Genomic DNA, 24,946 nt, shown 5'->3' with positions numbered 1-24,946 from the left:
GCAGCATTATTTACAATAGCCAAGATATGGAAGCAGCCTAAAAGTCGATTGGATGAAAAAGCTGCAGTACATATATATAGTGGAGTATTTCTCGGCCATAAAAAAGAACGATATATCACCATTTGTGACAAAATGTACGGATGCAGGGGGTATTATGCTAAATAGTATTATGTCTGAAATAAGTCAGACAGAGAAAGCCAAATACCATAAGAGTTCACTCATATGTGGAATCTAAAGAACAAAATAAATGAACAAAACAAAAAAACCCCACAGAAACAGACTCATAGATACAGAGAACAAACTGATGATAGGAAGAGTCTGGGGGCAGGGTAAAAAAGGTTGAAGGGATTAAGAGGCACAAATTAGCAGTTATAAAAATAGTCATGGGGTTGCCCTGGCCAGTATTGCTCAGTAGTTAGAGCGTCGGTCCTCACACCCAAGGGTCTCAGGTTCAATTCCTGGTCAAGGGCATGTACCTGGGTTGCAGGTTCCATCTCTGGCCTGGTCGGGGCATGTACAAGAGGCAACCAATCAATGTGTCTCTCTCACATCAATGTTTCCCTCTCTCTCTCTGTCTCTCTCTCTCCCTCCATCCCTCCCTCTTACTCACTCCCTTCCACTCTCTCTAAAAATCAATAGGAAAAAAAAAATCCTCCAGTGAGGGTTTTAAAAAAAAATAGTCCGGCCGGCGTGGCTCAGTGGTTGAACATCAACCTATGATCCAGGAGATCGCAGTTCAATTCCTGGTCAAGGCACGTGCCCAGTCCCCGAAGGGGCTGTGCGGGAGGCAGCAGATCAATGACTCGCTCTCACCATTGATGTTTCTATCTCTCTCTCCCTCTCCCATCCTCTCTCTGAAATCAATAAAAACATATTTAAAAAAAAGTAGTCATGGGGTTGTAAAGTACACCATAGGGAATATAGCCCATAGTATTGTAATAGGTATGTATGGTGTCCGATGGGTACTAGACTTATCTGGGGTGATCGTTTTATAAGTTATATAAATGTCTAATCACTATGTTGTACACCTGAAACTAATGTAATATTTCATGTCAACTGTAATTGAAAAATAAAAAATAAAAAAGATAAATAAAAAATTCATTTCCTTTCAAATAAATAAATAAAAACTTCAAAAAGCTTTTTATAAATACTGTAAAAACTTCCACTTTAAAAAAGATACTGTCAGGAGAATAAAAAGCCAAGCTACAGACAAGGAGAAAATATATGACAAAGGATTTGGGTCTAGAATATATACTGAACTCTCAAAACTCAGAAGACGACAAACAACTCAAAAAATGAGGAAAAGTTTGCACAGTTCACCAAAGGCAACATCCAGACAGCGAATAAGCACAGGAAACATCTTTTGTCCTTAGGGAAATGCAAATTAAAACCATGAACTATCACTTCACACCTACTGGGACAGCTAAAACAAAGAAACGACAACAAAAACAATAATACCAAGTGGTGACAAAGATTTGGAGCAACTGGAACCCTCATTCATTGCAGCTGGGAATGTCAAGTGGTACATCCACTCTGGAGGACAGTTTGTCGCTTTCTTATGAAATTAAACATAGACTTACTGTGTGATCTAAAAAAATCCTCTCCTATGTATTTACCCACGATGTAAATATATGTCCATTCAAAACCTGCAGACCAATGTTTATAGAACTTCTGTTCATAATCACTAAATACTGGAAATAGCCAAACCAAATGTGCATCAACAGTTGAATGGATAAATTGTGGCAGACCCATACCATGGAATATTATTAAGCAATAAGAAAAGGAAAAAGAACTATTGTGAAATAATAAGATATATATACATATTTGGTCTCTGCCTTGGTTTCTTGGCACAAAGTTCCTAAAACCCTGGGAATCTTACAGTGAAAAATGTGTTTTTGTAAGCTAATGAGATGACTGCCTGCTAAGGACTCCCAGGATGGGGGTCTGCTTGCCAGAGGAGACGACCATGTGATTAGAGGGTTGTAACTTTCAGCCCCACTCTTGGAGCTCCAGGGAAGGGAGAGAGGCTGGAGGTTGAGATAATCACCAATGGATTGGCCAATGACTTAATAAATCATGAATACATAATGAAACCGCCATCAAAACCCCTAAGTGACAAGGTGCAGAGAGCTTGTGGGTTGGCGAACATATAGAGGTGCCAGAAGTGTGGCACACCTGGAGAATGCATGGAAGCTCCATGTCCCTCTCCTCATATATCTCTTCTCTCTGGTTGATCCTGAGTTGTATCTTTTATTTTTATTTATTTATTTTTAATCCTCACATGAGGATATTTTTTCCATTGCTTTTCAGAGAGAATGGAAGGGAGGGAAGGACGGAGGGAAGGAGGAAGGGAGAGAGAAAGAGGGAGAGAGAGAAACATCAATGTAAAAGAGACACATCAATTGGTTGCCTCCCTCATGAGCCCAGACTGGGGCCAGGGATTGAGCCTGCAACCAAGGTGTGTGCCCTTGGCTGGAATTGAACCTGGGACCCTTCAATCTACAGGCTGACACTCTAACCACTGAACCAAACTGGCTAGGGCCCTGAGCTGTATCTTTCATAATAAACCAGTGACCTAATAAGTAAACTGTTTTCCTGAGTTCTATGAGCCATTGTAGCAAATTTTGACAAGGGGATCATGGAAACCTCTGATTTATAGCCAGTCAGAAGCACAGGTGACAACCTGGACATGAGACTGATGTCTGCAGTGGGAGCAGTCTTGTGGGCCTGAGCCCTTCATCTGTGGGATCTGCACTAACTCCGGGCAGTTCAGTGTCAAAATTAATTAAACTGTAGTTCACCCAGCTGGTGTCCACCGAGAGCTGGAGAATATTGGTTGGTGTGTGTATGTGGGGAAACCCCATACACATTTGGTGTCAGAAGTGTTCTGTAAGAGTAGAAAAGAAACACCAGTTTCTTTATTAAGTACTGATACCCAAAACAACTTGGACAAGTCTCAAATAAATTTTGCTAAGAGAAAGAAGTCAGTGGTGGGATTACATGTGTCAAAATTCATGGAACTGACTAATAAAATAATCTGGCAAAGTTGCAGGATACAAAATCAACACACAAAAATCAGGTTCTTTTCGCCCTGGCTGATGTGGCTCAGTTGGTTGAGTGTCGTCCCACGCACTGAAAGGTCACCAGTTCAATTCCTAGTCAGGGCACATGCTCAGGTTTCAGGTTTGATCCCTGGTAGGGGTGCGTGCCAGAGGCAATTGATCAATGTTTCTCTCTCACATTGATGTTTCTCTTTCTCTTCCCTCCCTCCTCTTTCTCTAAAAAATAATAAAAACATATATATTTTTAAAAATCAGTTGCTTTTCTATACACTAACAATGAACAATCCAAAAAGGATATTATAAAAACAATTCCACTTACAATAACATCAAAATGAGTTAAGATACTTAGGAATAAACTTAACCAAGGAGGCAAAAGCCTTGTAACACTGAAAAGTAGAAAATGTTGCTGAAAGAAATTAAAGAAGACAAAAATACATGGAAAGACATCCCATATTCATGGATTGGAAAACTTAAGGTTAAGATGTAAATACTACCAAAATGACCTACAGATTCAATGGAATCCCTATCAAAATCCCAACAACATTCTTTGCAGGAAAAAAAAAAAAATCCTTCCTAGAATTCTTATGGAATCTCAAGGAACCCTGAATATCAAAATAATCTTGAAAAAGGAGAAAAAAGTTAAGAGGATTTGCACTTCCTGATTTCAAAACATATTATAAAGCTACAGTAATCAAAACAGTGTGGTACTGCATAGACAGACATATAGACCAATGGAATCAAGTAGAGAGCCCATAAATAAACCCTGACATATATGGTCAAATGATTTTTGACAAATAGGCCAAGACCATTCAATGGGAAAAGAACAGTCTTTTCAACAAATGATGCTGGGGAAAATGGTTATCCCCATAGAAAAGAATGATATCAGATCCTTATCTCACACCATATACAAAAATCAACTCAAAATGTATCAAAGACCTAAACATAAGAGCTAAAATTATAAAACTCTTAGAAGCTTCATGACTTTGGATTTGGCAGTGACTTCTTGGATACAACACCAAAAGCAAAGGCTACAAAATAAAAAATAAATTGAACTTCATCAAAATTAAAAACTTTTATGCCTCAAAGGACACTATTCAGAGAATGAAAAGCCAATCCACAGAATGGGAGAAAATGTTTTTAAATCACATATCTGATCAGAGATTAATACCTAGAATATATAAAGAACTGAAACTCAACAACAAAAAGCAAAAAGTGGGTAAAAGACTTAAATAAACATTTCTCCAAAGGAGATAAACAGATGGACAAATAAGTATACGAGAAGACACTGAACACCATTAGTCATTAGGGAAATGCAAATTAACCACAGTGAGATACTACTGCACATCCATTAGGATGGCTACTATTAAGAAAAGGAGAATAACAAATGTTGGTGACAACATGGAGAGATTGGAGTACTTGTGCATTGCTCCTGGGAATGTAAAATGGTACAGCCACTGTGGAAAATGGTTTGGAAGCTCCTCAAAATATAAGTATAGAATTACCACGTGATCCAGCAATTCTACTTCTAAGTATATACGCCCCAAAGAATTGAAACAAAGACTCAGATAGTTACTTATACGCCAATGTTCATAGCAGTATTATTCACAATAGTCAAAAAATGGAAACAACTTCTGTCCATTGACGGTGAATGGATAAAGAGTGATAGACATAAATAAATAAATACATAAATAAATAATAAATAAACACTACACACACACTGGAATATTATTCAGTATTATTCAGTCTTTAAAAGGAAGGACATTCTGACACATGCTACAACGTGGATGGACCTTGAAAACATTATGCTAAATGAAATAAGCCAAATACAAAAGGACAAATAGATAAATGGAATTGATTAGAAAGGCAAGAAATAAACCCTCACATATATGGTCAAGTGCTTTTTGACAAGTGTGCCAAGACCATTCAATGGGAAAGGACAGTCTTTTCAACAAATGATGCAATTTGTTGTGGAATTGTGCAATTCTACTCATATGAGGTCCCTAGAGGAGTCAGATTCATAGAGACAGCAATTAGAACGGTGAGTGCTAGGGCTTGGGGAAGGGAAAAGGGAGTGGGTGTTTAATGGGGACAGAGTTTCAGTTTGGGAAGATGAAAAAGTTCTGGGGATGGATGGTGGTGATGGATGCACAACAATGTGAGTGTACTTAATGCTACTGAATTGTACACTCATAAATGGTTAAAATGGGAAATTTTATGTTATTTATATTTTACCACAATAAAAAAAACTTCAATCCCAAAACACCAATCACAAAGAATATATGCACCCCTATGTTTATAGCAGCATTATTTACAATAGCCAAGATCTGGAAACAGCCCAAGTGCCCATCAGCAGATGAGTAGATAAAAAAGCTGTGGGACATTTACACAACGGACTACTACATGGTTGTAAAAAAGAAGGAACTCTCACCCTTTGTGACAGCATGGATGGACCTGGAGAGTATTATGCTAAGCAAAATAAGCCAGTCAGAGAAAGACAAATACCATATATACCACTAATATGTGCAATCTGATGAATAAAATAAATGACGAACAAAATGGAACCAGAAGCATGGATACATGGAACAGACTGGCCTATGCCCGAGGGGAGGGGTGTGGGGTGACTGGACAAAGACGGTGACGGGATTAGCTAAAGAACATATATGCATACCCCATGAACATGGACAATAGTTTGGGGAAGGCCAAGGGAGGGGGGCCTAGAGGGGGCAAAGAGGGGAAAAGGGGGGACACCAGCAATAATGTCAACATCAAAATTTTTAAATAAAAATAAAGAAATAAGTAAATAAAGTTTGTAAAAAAAACTTCACAAATATATAACTTCACAGATATATAATAAAAAGAGTGAGTTTAATATATGTTAATCTTTTAAAGAAATTTTAAAAACACATTCTTAAGATGGAATACTTAATCATGAGCTTGAGCCTTTGATAATAATGACCACTTATTGAGCACCTGCTGTGTACTGGGTGCCAGGTTAAATCCTTGTAGGTGTATAGTTATAATAACAAGACACTGTGTACTTGCTGTAGCATCAAGTGCTTTATACACATGAACCCAGTATGTCTCCCACCAACTCTGTGAGTTGGTTCAATGAAAAGACAGGCACAGAGGGGTGGCAAGGGGTTGGTAGCCTCGTTGCCTGAAAATCATGTCCTGTCTCCCAAGGCTCAGCCTGGATTTTTGGCTCTGCTGAGTGCCACTGTGAAGCGGGGCAGAGCATATCTATGTAGAGAGGACCCCTCCCTGCCCCAAGAACTGAAGTGCAGATTAGGGTAGGTGAGACCCAAGCCTCAGAGGGCAACCAACTAGCATCTCCAGTAGATACTGAAGCCCCAGAAGACTCAACTCACTGTAAGCAGGAGCCCAGAGGCAGGGATGAGAAGAGGCTCCCTGGGGCCCCACTGTTTGTGCTTCCAGGAGCTATGTCCCCTAGGCTGTGGCAGGCAGATGGGAGGACATTAGGCCTGCTGAATTGCAGCCTGAGCATGAGGGGGTCTCAGCTACTCCCTAGAATTGAACCCCCAGGCTATGGGGAGTCACCCCTCCCTGGCCTGCTGCTGCTCAGAGTGACCCAAAATCAGGCTAAAGGCTGCAACAGAGATGTCCCAATGGGACCCAAAGCCACAAACTAGAGTCAAGGACAGCCAACAGGCCCTGACATCACAGCCACATGCCCAGACACTCCATCAGAAGGGAAATGACCTGCTTAATAGGCTGAGCACTTGGTGGCATTCTCAGGTGAAGTTGCTACCTGCCTCCACCCCTCTGGGGCCTCTAGTTCTGTCCAGCTGGGTGTCAAATTGGGCCTCTGGAGGACTGCAGCCCAGGGGCAGATCTAAGCTTCAGAGAGTTCTGCTGCAAGAGCTAATGGGAAACAAACAAGTTGGGGTGAGGGGTGTGGCAATGAAAGGGGACATGTCCTGGTTGGTAAAAGTCATAACAACAATGAAAGTAGCCACATGCTTGGCATTGTGCTATGCCTGGACATGCACTCATCCCCATTTTCCAGAGAGAGAGAGAGAGAAACTGAGACACAGGAAGGATGAACAGTGTGGCTAGTGGTAGAGCAAGGATGCGAACCCCGAGAAGCAGGCTGCAAGGCTACAAGTTAAATCACTGGGTGTCTGTGTTCCCCCGGGCAGCCTGGCATCTCCCCAGGCTCTGCCCCACTCCAATTGACTCCGTTGTAGTAGGTGCCAGGCAGCCTTTCTGTAAAGGCCTGGCATTTGCTTTGTGAAGGTCACACGGAGGTTAAGGGCAGGCGCTGGTGTGTATCTGCCAGGCAGGCGCGTGGTGCCAGTGACACAGCTGTTAGTGGGGTTAAGTGTAGGAGGGGGGTCTGTGCATGTGTGAGTCAGGGGTGTGTGTTCAGGGGCACCCATGTGCATACAGGTTGTCAGTGTAGATTTATACATCTGTGTGTGTGAGCGGGGTCTGGGTGTTCACAATGCCTGTGTGGATCTGTGTGTTTTAATCCTGTGGGTTTGTGAAGATGTACCTGTGTGTGGCACACATGTGCCGAGACTATCTCTGACTCCTGAGTGGGTATAAGGTATGCTCCTGTGTACAGCCACAGGAGCAGGTGGGAATCAGGCCTGGGTATGTGTTGCAGTGAGAGTGTGTTCCTGCAGGCAGTGTAGTCTATACAAGGCTGTAGAAGGCTAGGGTTTCTGTGGTCTCTGTGTCACCGTGGTCACAGGTCAACCCCAATTGCCCTGTGTGTGGGCGTGTCTGTGTCATGTGTGGCTGTGTCTGTAGAGTATGTATGTCCTTGTTGGGGAGCATATGTGTGCTCAGGTATCTGAAGGGGTTGCCGGAGGGGACCAAGAACATTGCTGGAGTACCCCAAGAATTCTGAGAACTTAAAGGCCACTTCTCTGCCCCACCACTGTCCAGCAGATTCTAACTAGCGCCCAGGAGTTCCAGCAGGAACCTCCTCCCCACACCCGCCCCAGCTTGGTTTTCAGCCTGGCAGCAGCAGCAAGGAGGGAGGAAGGGTAAGGCCTGAGGGACCTGGCTGGAGTCCCATGGCCTGGGAGTGGAGCCCAGGTGACGCTGGACACTCATACTTGCTGCCAGGGTGAGTGCCAAAAGCCCAGGTTTAGGGGCACAAAGAGGGTAAAGGGATCCCATCTTGAGTAGGCAGTAAGGGGGCAGAACCAAGTGCCCATTTTCAGAGCCACCACCTACAGGAAGCCCTCAGAAGCACCCAGACATTTAGAACCAGGGAAACAGGTGGGGGCTCCAGGCAGATCCTGAAAATCACTTTGGAGACTCCCCAAGGCGGACTGTGCACCCCCACCAGCACAGCCAGAGCCCTCTGGTGGAAAAGGAAGAGACTGGCCTCGAGCCACCCACCTGACAGATCTGCCTGGAGAGTGCCAACAGGTGTCCTCGTCGGTGAAGGAGAAGTGGACCAGGGATTCAGGGCCCGCGAAGGGCAGAGCTAGGGCAGGGGGCCGGGGCCTGCCCGGCGGGCTGCACTGCAGCGCATGGGTGCCAAGCGCCCTCCGGGCGCGCATGGGGACGGCGGCACGCACGGCGGTGTAGCAGACACTGCCAGCCAGGCCCGAGGTGTCTGCGGCTGCCCGCGGCGGCGCCGGCGCCGCCTTCACACCCGCCCTCCCGGTGACTTCCCAGGCCATGGGCGTTCGGATGTCCTCAGGTCCGCAGAGCCGGGGCTGGGCTCCTCGCCTGCCGCCTCCTGTGGGCCCTGCAGAATTCTGCGCACACTTCCCGCCTGCCTACCTTCCCCCGGGCCTGGGTGGGGGGTGAGTTCCCCAGGCTCTGGTTTCCCAGGCTCCGGGCCCACCGCCCCCCACCCCGCCCCCGCCTCTGGCCCCGCCTTCACCCCCTCCCCATCCTGACGTCGAGCTGAGCCCGTGGAAGCCTCTGACCGCGGTGCGCTCCCGGAGGGACGAGATGCCCGAGCCCGCGGGGTCCGGTGACAAAAACCAGGGGGAGGGACAACGGATGCCCGGGAGGTGGAGCTGGGGGGCGGAACAGAGGCAGGAGAGACAGAGAGAAGCGGAGACAGAGACATTGAGAGAAACCGGAGAGAGGAACTTATCCTCGGCCCCTACTCCCTCCTGGCCCCACAAGGGGCTCTCAAAGGCCCCGACCCTCAACCTCTTCTCTCCCTGCCCCCATCTCTTCCGCCGGATCCACGTCTTGTCCCCCGCAGTGCCCTCTCCCAGTCTGTGTCTCCGGACTCTGTTTCTAAACAAATGCGTAAGGAGAGTAGGGGTAAAGACCCCGGAGAAGATCTCTCGGCTCCCGAGGACCCCCAGCTCCAGCCAGTGCCCACCTCGGGGCTGCCAACCTCCGTTTCCAGGATAAAGGGACAGTGGGAAGCCAGATCAGATGTGGCCACCAGCCCCTGCAGCCCACCCAGGTATGGCCAGGAAGGGAATTCACATTTGCGCTCCCTGCCAGGTGCACGCGGTGACCAGCGAGCCTGATGGCAAAGCAACCGCGAGTGTATCGCGTGCCCATTTCACAGGTCAGACTGAGGCCGACAGAACTGAAGACGCGTCCTCAGATCACTCTGGGTGGCAGGTTGGCCTCGTTCCCCCAAAGCCTGACCGCAGACTCAGGTTTGCACAGGATGTGGGAGGAACATAGCGTTTATTGAGTGCCTACTGTATGCCCTATCAGATGTCTCCACAGCAACCCAGGCGGGCAGGGATGATTTTTATCGCTGCCTTGTGACGGAAGAGAAAAAGTGAGGCTGGGCAGAGCCAGCCACGAACTCCAGACACCGACGCGCTCCAGGTGGCCAGAGGAGACTCGAACCCACAGCCACCTGGGCGCACTTACCCAGCCCACGCCTGGCGTCCGAAATCCTGGAAGCTGCGGAGAAGCCGAAGGCGTCTGTGGAAAGTTGGGGACGGGCTGGCGAAGAAGACGGGCGAGGAGGGCGGCGAGCGTGGCCAGCAGGGCGCGCGCCGGGCCACGGGCTGGGGCAGGAACGCCTCGTCCTCTGCGACCGCCACCGCCGCCGGGAAGGCTGCCAGCTGCAGCTCCGGGATGCGGCCCAGGCGGCGCGGCCGCGCCATGGCCTCAGGGGGCGCGGGCGGCCCGGCCTCAGTGGGCGCTGGGGAGCAGCGCCGCCCTCCCAGCGTGGCCCACGCAGGCCGGCCGCCCAGCCCTGGGGCCCACGGGCCGCACCCCGCCTGGCCGCCCTGGCCCTTCCGGCTTCGCGCTGGGGCCGCCCCTGGGGCGGGGCGGGACTGGGACGCCCGCAGGGCTGCAGGGGGACACCCCACAGACTCCAGGGCCTCCGCCCACGCAGTCCCTCTGAAGTCCTCACAATCTCCTGAAGCGTCTCTACAAATACCTGGCAGGCCCCCCAAATCTCTGGGGTGCTCTCACAAACCCCTGTGGTGTTGAGGCCCCACAGACCTCAGGGGCATCCCCAAAGTCCCTAAGCGGTCTCCACAATCCCAGAGAGTGCCCCAATATCCCTGAGATGCCCCCATGCAACCTAAGGATATCCTCCAAATCCCTGGGTTCTGAGAGGCCCCCGTAGACCCCAGGACACTCCCAAAGCTCCTCAGATGTCCCCTAGTAGTGTCCTCATTGTTACTGAGACATCCCCACAAACCTCAGGAGCACCCCAAGAATCCCAGGATGCACCTACAAATGACAATGGTGCTTTGAGAACCCAAGAGAAACCCCTTCACCTAGATCCCAGGACCACTGCTACAGTTCCTCAGATGTCCCCCGTATCCCCTAGAACACTTCTACCATCTCTGAGTCATGCAAAGACCCCCAGAGTACCACTGGAATCCCCCACAGCCACAAACCATTCTCACAGACATGGGTATGAGGGCCCTCAAAGTCTAGGGTCCCTCACAGACCCTAGGAATGCTTCCATGGTCCCTCAGAGGTCCCCCAACCCGAGTGGCTCCACAGCATCCTTAAGATGCTCCCACAAATGCAGAGACCCCAACATAATCTCAGGAATGCCTTCAGACTCAGGGGATACTCTGATAACATAGAGATGCCACCAAAATCCTGGGGTGCTGTGTAAACCTCAGGGGCACAACTAGATTCCTCCACAACTCCTAAGACAGTTCTACAACTCTAGGCTACTCCCTGAATCCAAGATGCACTCATAATCCTTGGTGAGCCCCCAGAATACCCCCCATAGTTTATGAAACATACCTTACAACTCTTAGACACCCCTAGGAGATCTGAGTGTGCTCACGGCCCCAAGACATTCTTTAGAATCTCCGAGGCACCCCTTAGAATTAGGGCCCCCACAGTTTATGAGGTGGCCCCAAGAACCCAACCTCCCCTCAGTGCTGACTCCCATGCAGACACAGTAGTACACAGGCATGGAGACTTTCTGCTCCCCACCCCAGCATGGTGGCTCTGCATGCCCAACCACTGTAACTCTGGGGGGCACATTACCCCCTTTCACAGATGAGGAAACTGAGATTCAGAGAGGTGAACACCCTTGAACAAAGTCAGCCAGCTGGTTATAATTCTGGCGTTTACTCCAACCGGTCTGGGGTTTTTAGGGATTAGGAAAGGGGAGAAGCTTGTTTTAAATAAGAAAAGTGGGCGAATCTCTATTTTAAGCTACCAACTCTGTAAATAACTTTCTACATGTTGGCTCCACTATTGTGGAGCCCAGAGTCGATGGCCCAGGCTTATGTCTGGCTTCTGGCACTTAGTCATTTGACCTTGGGACATTCACTTCATTTCACCAAGCTTCATTTCTCCCACTTGTAAATGGGTGTAATGCTACACATCTCATGGATGGACATGTAAAGCCTCAAAAAGTGTCTGGACGCAGTAAGCGTTCACTGAATGTTAGTTATGATGATTATTATTTGACAAAACATTTATGAAGGACTTATAATGTGCCAGCCACTGTACTACCAGAGGATTCAGATGATGATGATGACACTCATAGCAACAAACCTTCAGAACGCTTCCTGAGATTCAACGCCTCTATGATCTCGTTTAATCCTCACAAAACACCTGCAAAGTGATACTACTATTGTCCCCATTTTACAGGTAGGAAAACTGAATGTTGGGGCGACACAACCTGCTCAAAGTCACACAGACAGTGAGCGGCTGAGCCAGGCTCTAGACCAATGTTTGTCATCCTGTATTTTATTACTGCTTCCCTAAGGAGTAGCCTTTTTAGACATCCCCCCATCACCTCCTCCATGAAATGTTAATACCACAGATATACTGTATATTTGTTTATGTACTGTGTGTATATGGGACATTATACATAATTTTTTCTTTGAGAGAGAGTGGAAGGAATGGGAGGGGGAGAGAGAGGAGAAAGAAAAACATCGATGTGAGAGAGACACATAGATTAGTTGCCTCCTGCACCCTGACCAGGGGTGGGGATGGAACCTGCAACCCAGGTACATGCCCTTGACTGGGAATTGAATCCTCGACCCTCCAGTGCACAGGTTGACACTCTAACCACTTAGCCACACTAGCCAGGGCTGTCCTTTTTTTTTTTTTTTACACACCCACCCCAAGAGCCAAATTTTGCACCCATGGAGGTGATACCACCTCATTGGGAATGCAAGGTTTCCCAACCTGGGCACTATTGACATTTGACGCCTGATAATCTTTTGTCCTGGGAGCAGTCCTGTGTGCTTGTAGCAGTAGCAGAATTCCTAGCCTCTACCAATTAGATGACAGTAGCACCCCCTCAGTCATGACAACTAAAATGTCCCCAGCCATTGCCACATGTCCCCTGGGGAGGACAGAATTGCTTTCCAGTGAGAACTTCTGTTCTAAACCCATTAAGACTCATCACTGGCCACCAGGATCCCTTGGTCCAAGTACAAGAGAAAGGAAGGACATTCACACTTACCTGCCCTTAGGCTTCCTAGAATTGTTTTGCTGAACTCTCTCATCAAACTTTGAGAATAAGTTCCTTACATGCCCATTTCAGAGATGGGAAAGCCAAGGCCCAGAGAGGAGAAGTGACTTGATCAGGATCACCCAGCTTGGAAGGAACAGACCTGGGTTATAAATTCAGTTGCCTGGCTGAATTCAGGAACTGGGATTTTAGCCAGTAGTCCCTTCATGGTTCAGTTTCCTTCCAGCCCAGTGAACTTTGTCCTTTCTTAGGAGGTCAGATGTAAACTGAAGCCTAAAACCAACCTTAACCATGACTTACAAGGCCCTACAGGAGCTGTCCCATCACCTTCCTGCTTCATTCTCCCTCATTCACCCCTTGCACACTCTGCCCTGGCCACACTTGCCTCCTTACTTTTCTTCCAACATATCAGGCACACTCCCACCTCAGGAACTTTGCACTGGCTGTTCCCTCTGCTTATCACCCTCATCCTTTAGACACCCACATACCATCCCCTCTCATTTCATTTAGGCATCTGCTCAAATGTCATCTCCTTAGAGAGGCCTTCCCTATCCCCAGGGCCCCTCTTTTCTTCATTGTCCCATGTGTCACCACCTGGAATTACCCTTCTCCCTTTACTTGCTATTTCTCCCTCACCCACTAAGCTGAGAACTCCTGGAGGCAGAGACTGGATCTGTCTCATATCTTATGCCACAGCCTGAAGATCCTCAATGTGGAATGAATAGCCCTGTTACAGATGAGGAAACTGAGGTTCAGATGGTAAAGTCCTTTCCCAAGGTCACACAACAAGTCAAGGGCAAAGACTGGATTTGAGCTTTTACTCAGGAGTGAAAACAGTGGGCCCACATGCCCCCCAAACTCTGTCCTCACCCTGCCAGTCTGTGGCTTCCCTAGACCCAAAGCCCTGGTTTCCTGCACCTCAGAGGAACTTGCAGTCAATCTGTTACTGGTGAAAGAGGGGGGCATCCTGGCAGCCAGGGCCTGGGTTTGTGATGTCGAGGATACCCCCTTTCTCTCTGTTGAAGTCATTTTGAGGAAGTGCAGTTCTCAAAACACCAGCTCCTGATCGCCCAGACCTGATGTCAGCCTTCACAGCGGGTCTTATTCAGCCGGTTTACTGATAAGGAAACTGAGGCACACGGAGGCCTGATCGCTAGCCCCAGGTCACACAGAATAAATGGGTAGGGACGCAATCTTAATCTCACCAACTGGTCTGGAGCCGAGGAGACCTAGTTTTTAACCCCAGTTCTGCCCCTACTGGCTATGTGACCTTGGGCAAGCCACTTCGTCTCTGTTTCCTCGGCAGGACTGGAAAGCCAAAGATGCTGGGGGTTAAAATACACGTTGGTGTTTGGAGGCCCCCACGTGGGCATGGGCAAGGGCAAACTATGCGTTCTCAACTTTTCCGCCAAGTTCCTCTCCATCCGCCAGGCGGCGGTAACCCACGCGCTCGGCGGCGGGGTGGAGGATAGGGTGGCGGCCTGGTCCCAGCGCACCCGGGGAAGGCGCAGACCTCACCCGAAGCCTGCGGTCGGCCGGCTTGGCGCCCACATTCCGAGGCGCTCAATAAGCATGAAATAATAATACGGGGCACCGCGGCAGTGGCGGCGGCGGCGACTTTGCTCGTCGAGGACGAGTCCCGGAGGCAGGTCCGGACTCAGAGCGCACGCTTAGCCTGTGCCTTTTTCGTCGTCCAGCAGGGGGCGCGCGGAGACACGCGCTCTCAGTACACATTCAGGGACACCGAGCGCCAGACGAGGGGAGGCAAGGACCCAAATGGACATAGAGACCACCCGCCAGAGAGAGACCCTAGTCCTGCTGCCTCCACCCCCTCCTGGGACCAGGCAGCGACCCCCTCAGTGGGGAGTGTTTGAGGGTCCAAAGCGGGGCAGTGGGAAGTCAATACATTGGCACCACTCCTAATTAAGGCAAGTCTCCCCCCCCAATCTAACCACCAGAGTCCTTCTCTTCCTCAAGCTCCATCTGCCTCTTGACAGATCGTGTTGGTGCCATGACTCAGCCCTGCAGGGCGCCAGGAGCGCAGGCTCATACGTCGCCAGGTCCAGAGGGGAACGTGGGGCGCAGATACCATCTAGGATGGGGACAATGCCCTCTCTCTGGGGTGTTCCTGTGATTCAAGTCTGGAGGGCTCTCTGGACCCCCTGTTTTGGTGGCTGCATGAACTCCAACGTGGGAAGCAGTGGAACCTCCTGTGTGTGCACCGGTAAAACCCCCTTTCTGGAGAACTGGGCTGGCAGAATGCCCATTCTAAAAAGCGAGGTTCCCATTGGAGGGCTCTCAGTTCCCCCTTCCTCCCTCTGCCTGGTAGTGGGGGAAGGACGCTGGCACCAATGCCCTCCCTCTTGCCACAGCTCCTGGAGGCTACACAGGCCACAGTGAAACAGAAACCTGAGCCCCTGAGGGATGTGGTTGAGGTTCCTGTTTTTTCTTCCAGTCCAGGAGGGGCAGGGTCTATGCAGCCCCACCTCCACTCCAGAATCCAGGTTCCTGAGTAACTAGATACAGAGCACTCACTGTGTTAAGTCCTTTACACACGTCCCCAATCTCACAGAACTCTCAAACCGACCCCCGTAGGGCAGTGCTGACGACAGCCTCACTTTACAAATGGGGAAACAGGCTCAGAGAGGGCAAGCATCACACAAGCATCAGACAGACCTGTGTTGGAATTTCAGCTCTGTCATTTCCTGGTTGTGTGAAATAGGGCAAGAAGAAGGGTCTTTACCTGGCCAGAGTGGTTCAGTGCTTGAGCCTCGACCTATGAACCAGGAGGTCATGGTTTGATTCCTGGTCAGGGCACATGCCCGGGGTTGCAGGCTCGATCCCCAGTGGGGAGCGTGCAGGAGGCAGCCGATCAATGACTCTCTCTCATCATTGATGTTTCTATCTCTCCCTGTCTCTTCCTCCCTCTGAAATCAATAAAAACATATTTTTTAAAAAGAAGAAGGTTCTTTGCCACTCTGAGCCTCAATTTCCCTATCTGTCCAGCAGGAATATCTCAAAAGGCACTAGGGATGAGAACTTATGAAAAAACTCCCCCACATGGAGCCTGAGAGCAAGCCATTATGAGAGACATGCCACTAAGATAATGATGATTATTACCACTCAGCCACTGTCCCCCGAGGGTCCGTACCCTAGAGACCAGGCTTGGGGGAGTCCCTGGGGCCTTAAAAGGGGTTAGGGTCCAGTTCTTACTGCACCCCATCCCCTCCCTGGTCTCTTAGGACAGTGGCCTGGCGTGCTGCCCTTGGTCTTGGCATTTCCTGTTGATTCCAGCTTTGTTTTCCTTCAGCTCCTCTCCAGTTCCCCTTGGGAAAGAGCAGGCTGTGTGTGAGGAGCCTATGACATTCAATTCCTGGTGGGGGAAGGGATTCTGGGGCTGGGTGTGTCCCAAATGAGGTAGGTGGAGGTGGCCTGGGGGGCTGTGGTGCCTGTTGGAGGTCCCGAGAGCTAGAATAGTAAGGTAACAGCCTGAAAGGGCCTCCCTTGTGAATTCCAGGAGTGAGAGGCTGAAATCTTAGTGATGTTCCAAGTATAGGGGTACCCATGGAGGGCAGGCAAAGCACACAGTCAAAGCTGTCAGTCACACATGTCACCAGAGCGCACAGAGTCAAACCTCAAGCACCATGGGAACACCAGGTGGGTAGAGGACAGAACACCAGGCAGATGGGAACACTCCCGAAAGTCAGAGAACTGATTCTCAGACATGGGGCACACAGGCAGCAGAGAGCACATCACAATCTCAGTTCCTCAGAGAGAACAGTCTTGCTGACACAATCACATTGTCCTGGGAGTGTGCACATTGAAGTGCCACCATCACTACATCCCAGGAATTCACATGGCCACAGTCACTGTCCCAGTAGCACACACAGTCACTGTCATGATCACTGTATTAGGAGCAGACACACTGTGTCTCAATCACAGCATCCCAACAACACACACAGTCAGTAACACAATCACAACACCCTGGGAGCACATACAGCCACACAGTCACAGTATTCCAGTAGCACAGTCACTGTCCCAGAAGCACAGTCACAAAATCACTGTCCTGGGAGCACACACAGTCCCCAGGTTACAATCACAGACCTCAGAAGCCCAGGCAGAGTACTCAGCCAAGGTGGCCACAGCTGGTCATACCCCACCAGCTGGAGCAATGTCAGGTCAGTGAAAGGATACAGCCAGAGCCAGCCCAACACACCCCCTCACTAACACTGTCATCTGGGGAGGCAAGGATTCCTTCACCCTGTGCTGGGACTGTGCACCCCCTGGGCACTGCTCCTTCCTCTGCAGCTACTGAACCCTAACTCTCTCCTGCCCTGAGAAGGGGGCTCCATCCAGCACACAGCCCCCCAACACAGTACCCCCCAAAGAGGCCCCCTCTGGATTTCTGACTCCAGCTGCTGCAGAATGAGTCCATAAATGCTCCCCATCCCATATAGTCCTCCACTGTTAGAAGAGCCCCCCTGAACGCCCTCAGCCTGGAGGCAACTGGTCCTAGCAGATGCCCCCTAAAAAGTGCCCCTAGGACACCCCCAAACACAGCTAATCTAGCTTTCAGTACAATGCTTCCAGGAAAGTCCCTTGAAGTGGTACCCAGCCTAACCACTGTCCGTCACTGTCACCAATCAGGGATACAGACCCCCTAAAGCTGTGGCCCTCAACCCAGACCCTGTTAATACCGCACGCAGCATGGTGCCCCCTAGGTTGACACAGGATGGGCTTCAGTAGAAAGCCTCGGGTATAGTGCACTACCAGGGGCAGGGTCCGGGATGCCCCCGCAGCAGAACTCTCCCACCCCCACCGGTCACACTGACCCCCAGCCGCATCACAGTGCCCCCTGCAGTCAGCCGGGCGCGTCGCATCATTCCTGCGCGCCTATCGGCTCCGCGCGGGTCCGCCGCCGGGAGTCTTACCGCCTGCAGCTGCCTCCGCCCGCGCCGCTGCTGCCGGTGCTGTGGAAGGACGAGGGCCAGGACATGCGGGACGTGCGCAAGCCGGGCCGGTCGCTGGTGTCCACAGCGTTGGCGCGCTCTATGGGCCGGTGTGGTGGCCGCTCGGGCTCTGCGTGCTCCGCGCTGTCCGAGTAACCGCGTTGCTGGATACGGATTGGAGTTCGCGGCTGCCGCCACAGGTGCTGGGGAGGCGGCTTCAGGGTGGCCTGGCCCTCCCGGGGCCCGGGCAGAGACAGAGACAGGCTCCTCTCCGAGGGGACGGCCGGGGGCTCCATGTCGCCAGCCGCCACCTGCACACCAGGGGGCCCTGGCCTCTTCTCCACGCTGCACCCTACTCAGCTTCGGGAGAGCCGACGCGCCCGGGGCCCCGAGGGTGCACCCGGCCTCGGTGGGGCCATGGCGCCCTGGAAACAGACCCGGGGGCGCTACGGGCCGATCGCCCCCGGGCCGGGCGCCAAAGCTTCTAGCCGGCGCTTGGCGCTCCGCTCTGTGCCCGTCAGCGCTCTCGGCGCTTGGCGCCGGGTTCGGCGCTAGCCCCGGGCTCCCCGCCCCGTCCCTCCCCTACCCGCCCGCCTTGGTTGTCAGCACCGCCCCCCTCCTCCTCGGTCCCGGCCAGTTGGGGGCAGTCACCCAAGGAGGGGGGCCTTTCCCGCCCACGCAGAGCCCCACTCCCGGCGGGGAGGGGGCGCGGGAACGCGATTCTCTCCAGAGTGCCCTGCGTAGCAGCGGCGCGCACCGGCAGGAAGGAGTTAAACGGTTAATCCGAACGAGAAGACACCCGAGTGGTTACTGGTGTGTCAGTCAGTCGGTCCATCATGGCGGGGCGGAGCACGGTGCTGTCGTTTCCTTGCCGCTACCCCTGGCTGGGGGCCAGAACGAGTGGTCAGGGTGCCACAGGCGCGGTCCCTGCGGCCGGCAGCGGCGGTGTGAGGGGGATCTCCTGTCGGTGGGTCGTAGGATGGCGATGGTGTGTGCCCGGGACGGGATGTGCACGCATGTGTCCCCTTCGGAGGGTTGTCTGTGTTTTGGGTGTCCTGGAAGTGTGTGCGCGCACGTGGTTAGCTGCCGCGGTCTGCCTGTTTCTTTGGGTTTCGCTGTATGTGTATATCTATGTGTCTGTGGGTGAAGGATGTGCGCACACATGTGCTGCCTGTTGGGAAAGCGTGCGCCTCTGCGGGGTCCGTTCGGGTGGCTTGGCGCTCTGCATGTGTTCCCACGCCTTTCGGATGTGTACTGTGGTCGTCGGTGCTTGCGGAGCTGTGCACGCGATTCAGCCTCCGTCCCTTGGCCGTCGTGTCTGAGGAAGTCCATGTGTGTTGGGTGTGTGTGTGTGTGTGTGTGTGTGTGTGTGTGTGTGTGTGTGTGGTTGACCTGGGGCCGCTTTGGGATGTTTCTAGTGTGTCTCTTTGGTTCCCGTGTGGCTCCAGAAGGACAACCCTTGGCCCAAACCCCGGCTCCCCGCCCACCGCTCTGTTTCGCTGCCCCTTTTAAAAAGCGCTTTTGTAGGAGGTAAACTAAGGCAGATCCCCAGCAGCCGCGGGACGCACCCTCATGCTCTTTTCAGGCGAGTAAACAGACGCACCTCCTCCCCGCGGCCCCCCGCCAGCAGAGCCCCCCTTCCGGCACCTAAATCCGGAGTCTCCGTGACTCACGCTCCCGCCTCCCCCGGCGCGGAGCAGAGCGCGGAGCGAGCAGAGCGCGAGCAGAGCCGAGAGCAAGTGGGAGCGAAGCGTCCCCCTCCCCCCGCCCGGCAGGCCCTTGCTGAGCCCTAGTGGCAGCCCCGCAGGGGGGGCGCCGGGGTGCCCCAGCGGCCCAGCGGAGGCGCTCAGACGCTAACTGACTTAGGTGCGAGTCGGTGAAAGCAGCCACGGCCCCCGTGTTCGTCACGGGCTACCCCCGGGCAGGCCGCGCCGTGTGCCACCGCCCCCCACCCCCGCACTGTTCTTATATTTTTAAAAAAGAAAAAAGTCCGTCTCCACCCCCCACAGCCGTTTTTCTCCCCACTAGAGAGGGCTCCAGGTGTGGGCGAAGGTGGAGCAAGAACTGGCTCCCCATCAGCAGTAGTGGGGTATCCCAGAGGTCAGAAATGTGTCCCCCACTTCTCTCTGGGACCCTCGCAGCAAGGGTCAACCTCCGGGATTTGCGAGGGCTGCCGGTCCTGCCAAGATCAGCTGAGGGCCCTGGGCTGGGCCAGTCTTGGGGAGTGGGGCAAGAACTCTGGAGGCATTGATGGGGTGGGGGGTGGGGGGGAATGTCAGGCCACAGCGGGGTTGCAGAAGAAGGAAGGCACGAGACAATAGGCCAGGCTGGTAGTTGGAGCTATAGCCTGAGGCTGAGATGGATCAGCCTCTTAAGGTTTGGAGGTGAGAGGCTTTTGAGGGGGTGAGGGGTACATTAGACTATCAGAGGTGGGAATGACAGTCACTTCTTCCCCCTACTTGTCAATGAACCATTGTACCACCTTGAAGCAGAGACCCTAAAGCCTTCCAATTGAGATGAAAGGGCTACAGAAAACAATGGCCTGGGAAGGGCCGTGGGGACAGGGGCCTGAAAGAAGACAGGACCAGCTCAGCTGACTGAACTCATCCTTGGGCCAAGATGGGGGTTGGTGTGCCCTGGGAGGACCGCATGAGAAATAGCAAGAAAGTACAATGTAAAGGCTCACAAATACCTCTCATATCTCCCCATGGGAAAGAAAAGTGCCAATCCAGACCGCCTCCACGATCCCACCTTCCCCTTTAAGCCCTGGAAGAAACAGAATCCTCCTAGGAGGGTAAATAGAGGAGCACAGCAGGCTAATCAGAGGCCTGCTCCCTAGCCTGGCCCAGCTCCCTGAATGTGGGGGTACCATTGGGGGCTGGAGGCTTGCTGACTTGGGCAGCTGCAAAATGGAAAAAGGGGTTTCTAGAGGCTGCAATGGGGCGCCTTGGGAGAGCGGTGTCACAGTCTGACCCACCAGACTTAGAAGAGGGTTCAGCTGATTTTGCAAAAGGCAGGGAGCCTGGAGCACAGAAAGGGCTGGTGGCTGGACCTAGCCCAGCTGGCCCTGTTCCTCCACCCTACCTTCCAGACTGCTCCCCCTCCTGCCTACCTGTCGGCTCTGGTGATGGAAATCCGCGGAGGGATCAGAAGTGGCAGCGTGGTGGGCCGTGGGGGCACAGGGACCCCAGGGTCAGAGAGCTCAGGGTCCGCCCAGCCCAGGCCAGGACCAGTGGAGAGGCGACGGCGAGGGCGTAGGAGGTCGGCCCCCAGCATGTTGGTGTGGCTGGGTTCAGGGGTCTCCCCCGGCCTCTAAGGAGGGACAAAGGCGGGGTAGGTGCACGGACTGGCCAAGCAGCTAGCTGTGAGCCCCTCCCCACAATATGGCTCCTCTCTAGCTATCTGGGAGAGGCTCATGGGTATAGGCTCCTTGTGTCCCCCCCTCAGTTGGAGCCACTTGCTGATCCCTCCCACAGAAGATGCCTTTTCACCCCTTCTGAGGTGTTCTCCTTCTCAGCCATAATTTTTGAGGTGTTCTCCTTCTCAGCCATAATTTTTGTGGGGGTCCCTCTTGACGTTGCAGCCCTGTGGCTCTGGGCCCTGCCTGTACACTGTGCCTCACATGAGATGCCTCTAGCACAGCAGCTTTTTAGGGTCTCTTCCCACCCTCCACGTCTAAGCAGCCCCCTCTTGGTCTTAATGTCTGTGGCCCCTCTCACATCTGAGACCCTCAAGACCTCACCCACAGCTCCACCCATAATCCTGTCCCGACTTCAGAAGCCCCTTGGAAGACCCTGCCTTCTGCCTCTGGGCAGGGGGACTGTTAATCCTGGGGTCAGAAAAAGAAGGGAATAGAGGAAGTAAACTCAGGCACGAGGGATCTTGACTCCTCGAGACCACTTAGTGAATAGCTGTGGTCACTAGAGGGCGCCCGTGCCCCATGCGACCCAAACCCCGCCCCCAGCCCGGGCCCCGCCCCTCACACCTCGTCCTAGGTCCCGGCCACCGTTAGGACACTGCGACTCCTCTTCATCCCGCCAACCTAGTGCTCCGTAGGGGCTGCGGGGACCATGTCGGCCCGAGCCAGCGCCTCCTGCAGGACCAAGCCAAAGGCATCCACCATTAGCACCCTAGGGCTCCCCCTGCCGGCTGGGCCTGGAATTCGACCCCTTCCCACGTCAATTGCCTCTCCCGGGCATGAAGTCAGCAGGCTGCTGACGCACTGCCTGTCTGTGACGTTGCCGCCCGTTGCCAGAGCGACAGCTGACGCACGCTGGGCTCCCAATAGCGTCAGCGCGGGTGTCCCCCAGCGCACACGCCCCGCCTCCTTCCTCCGGCGGGGCCTAACCCCTGCCCCGGGATCAATCCCGCAGAGAAGACCCGGAGCTCTCAGAGCTGGCTGCGTGCGGCGCGTGATCTGAGCCGGGGGCCGACGGAAGCGTCTCCTCCGAGCTGTTGGGCCTTTAAGCCTAAACCCGAAATAGCTCCGATGTGCGGGGGCCGGGCGCAGAGAGACGCCGGCTTGGGCACAGATGGGGTACGCGCAGGCAGAGGCGCACGGAGACAGACAGGGACGCGTGGAAATAGAAACAGACAGGGACACAGACGCAGCTCCGGATGCTGAGTGAGCTCTGCTGCAGGCGATCCTTGTCTAAAAGCTCGGGGGAGGCTGGCGCCCTTCACCTTCTCACCCGGACGCTGCAAATTACCGCTGGGTGTGTGGCCGCGGCTCAGTGACTGAAACACTCTGAGCCTCACTTTCTCCTCTGTGAAATGGAATGATAATTTCTACGGGGTCCACGTGAGAATGAAATGAGATCAACCATAATGAATTCTCACAAAACAATGTCTGGCGCCCAGTAAGTGCTTAATAAATGCTGCTAACATCTGAACTTGTGGGAGCCTGTTAGAACCCAAATCAGATCATGCCCCTCTGCTCAGAGCCCTCCATGGCTTTCACCTCACTCAGAGAAAAAGTCAAAGTCCTCAACAGGAGGCCCACGCAGTCCTTTAGGATGTGCCCAGTCACCTTCCTGTCCTCACCTCCTCCCACTCTCCCTCTGGCTTGCTCTCATCCGTTCACACTGGCCTCTTGGCTATTTCTAGACACACCAGGCATGCTCCAGCCTCTGGGCCTTTGCACTTGCTGTTTGCTCTGCCTGGAACTCTCTACCCTTGAATAATTACAGGACCCCTCAACACCCTTCAGGTCTTTGTTCATATCTCACCTTTTCAGGCGTTTCTCCTGGTGTTTCTCTACTGCACATCTGTTTAAAGCTGCTAGGCCCTCAGGATTCCTAACACCCTTATCTTGCTCTATTTTCCCACAATACTATCACCTCATAACATACTATGCAATTTATTTATTACATTTATTGTCTGTCTCTTTTTGGGGTTTTTTGTTAATCGTCACCCAAGGATATTTTTTTCCATTGATTTTTAGAGATAGTGGAAAGGGGGAGGGGGGGAGAAGGAGAAACATTGATGTGAGAGAGACGCATCGGTTTGTTGTTTCCCACACGCTCCCTGACCAGGGCAGGGATCGAACCTGCAACCCAGGTACATGCCCTTGACCAGGAATCGGACCCTTGACTTTTTGATGTGCAGGCTGATGCTTTAACCACTGACCATACCAGCCAGGGTTATTGTCTGTCTCTTTCCTGAACAGAGTATCAGCTGCAGTAGGGCAAAAATATTTTATTTTATTCATTGCTGTATCCCCAGTGCCTAGAACTGAATCTAGAACATAGTAGGCTCTTCTTAAGTATTTGTTCAATGTCTGGTTGTTATTTGAGGGCTCGATAGCATATTTATAAAGTTCCTAGCAGGTCTATTATGGGCTAGCTACTTAACCCCTATTTTGGCTCTTATTTCTTTTCCTTTATTGCATTAGCTAGCACTTCAGTTCAATGTCAACTTAAAGTGAATGTAAACATCATCTCACCAGCCCAGTATTTAGCACCAGGCAAGTCTGCAACAGACAGTTGTTGAACAAATAAATTAATGTATAAAGATATCTTAAAGGTCACTCTCAGTTCTCAGCCAGGCTGAACCAGTCCATGTTCCGGGTTCCCACTGCTGCCTGTTTTGCCCCCATTAAAGCACTCATCATTTTGGGTAATTATCTGCATTCCTTATTAGAACTTTGTGAGAGCAAGAAATGCTACCCATGTCATTGTCTAGGTCCCCCACACATAGTCTTATTGCCAAATGAATAAGACAGGCACAGGAAGAGAAAGGCACCCTCTCTGTATAGACGCGGGCAGATACCCATGCTCAGACAGGCAGAGGAAGGACCATGTAGCAAGGGCCACGCTCAGATTCCAGAATTACACTGACAGACCTGCATTCAAGTAAGTCCTGGCTCTGCTGCTTATTAGCTGTATACCCTTGGGCAAGTCGTCCAGCCTTTCTGAGTATCAGTTTCCTTATCTGTAAAATGGGTGTAATATTCATACCTACTTGAGGGAGTTGTTGTGAAGATGAAGTGAAGCAATGCATGTAAGGTTCTGAACACAGTGCCTGGTAAATAGTAGGTTTTCACAAAACAGTAGCCACCGTTTCATATAGTAGTAATAACAATTAGCACTGTTGTTGACTCACATGAAGCTATAGACAGACATGGGAGACAGCAACACATTCACAGAGACCTCACTTCCTCCCATCTTCCCCCTCACCACACCAGCCTCCCTGCTGTTTCTTTTTTTTTTTTGAAATATGTTTTTATTGATTTCAGAGAGAGGAAGGGAGAGGGAGGGAGAGGGAGATAGAAACATCAATGATGAGAGTCATGGATTAGCAGCCTCCTGCACACCCCCCACCGGGGATCGAGCCCGCAACCTGGGCATGTGCTCTGACCTGGAATCGAACCATGACCTCCAGGTTCACAGGTCAATGCTCAACCACTGAGCCATGCTGGTGGGGCCTCCTTGCTGTTTCTAACACTCCAAGCATATTCAGACCTCAGGGCCTTTGTGCTTGTTCCCTCCATCCAGAAAACCAGCCTCAGATATCCTGTGCTTCCCCCCACCCCATCTCCCTGACTCTGCTTTTAT

At 51.8% G+C, this 24,946-nt stretch overlaps 1 protein-coding gene across 4 annotated transcripts in view; it reads right to left on the bottom strand.

The window, feature by feature from the left end:
- PDE4A (phosphodiesterase 4A) overlaps nt 1–18,440 on the bottom strand; it is a 41,340-nt gene extending 22,900 nt beyond the window's left edge. Inside the window, exons 1-2 of one of the 4 annotated variants that reach the window (XM_081136408.1) lie at nt 17,874–18,434; nt 9,900–9,953 (exon numbers count right to left, since the gene is read on the bottom strand). In XM_081136408.1, coding sequence (XP_080992534.1) covers nt 9,900–9,953; nt 17,874–18,187 — 368 coding nt within the window. In that variant the 5' untranslated portion in view covers nt 18,188–18,434. Of the gene's footprint in view, nt 1–8,438; nt 9,000–9,899; nt 10,227–17,873 lie in introns of those variants that run through there. The other 3 variants (XM_081136404.1, XM_081136406.1, XM_081136405.1) reach the window with 3 other exon arrangements.
- Nucleotides 18,441–24,946: the final 6,506 nt, after the last annotated feature.

The sequence above is a fragment of the Miniopterus schreibersii genome (genome assembly GCF_964146895.1).
Source record: "Miniopterus schreibersii genome assembly, chromosome: 4".
Taxonomy (NCBI): Eukaryota; Metazoa; Chordata; class Mammalia; order Chiroptera; family Miniopteridae; genus Miniopterus; species Miniopterus schreibersii.
The sequence above is the reverse complement of the archived record's forward strand: the minus strand, read 5'-3'. Positions and strand labels throughout refer to the sequence as shown.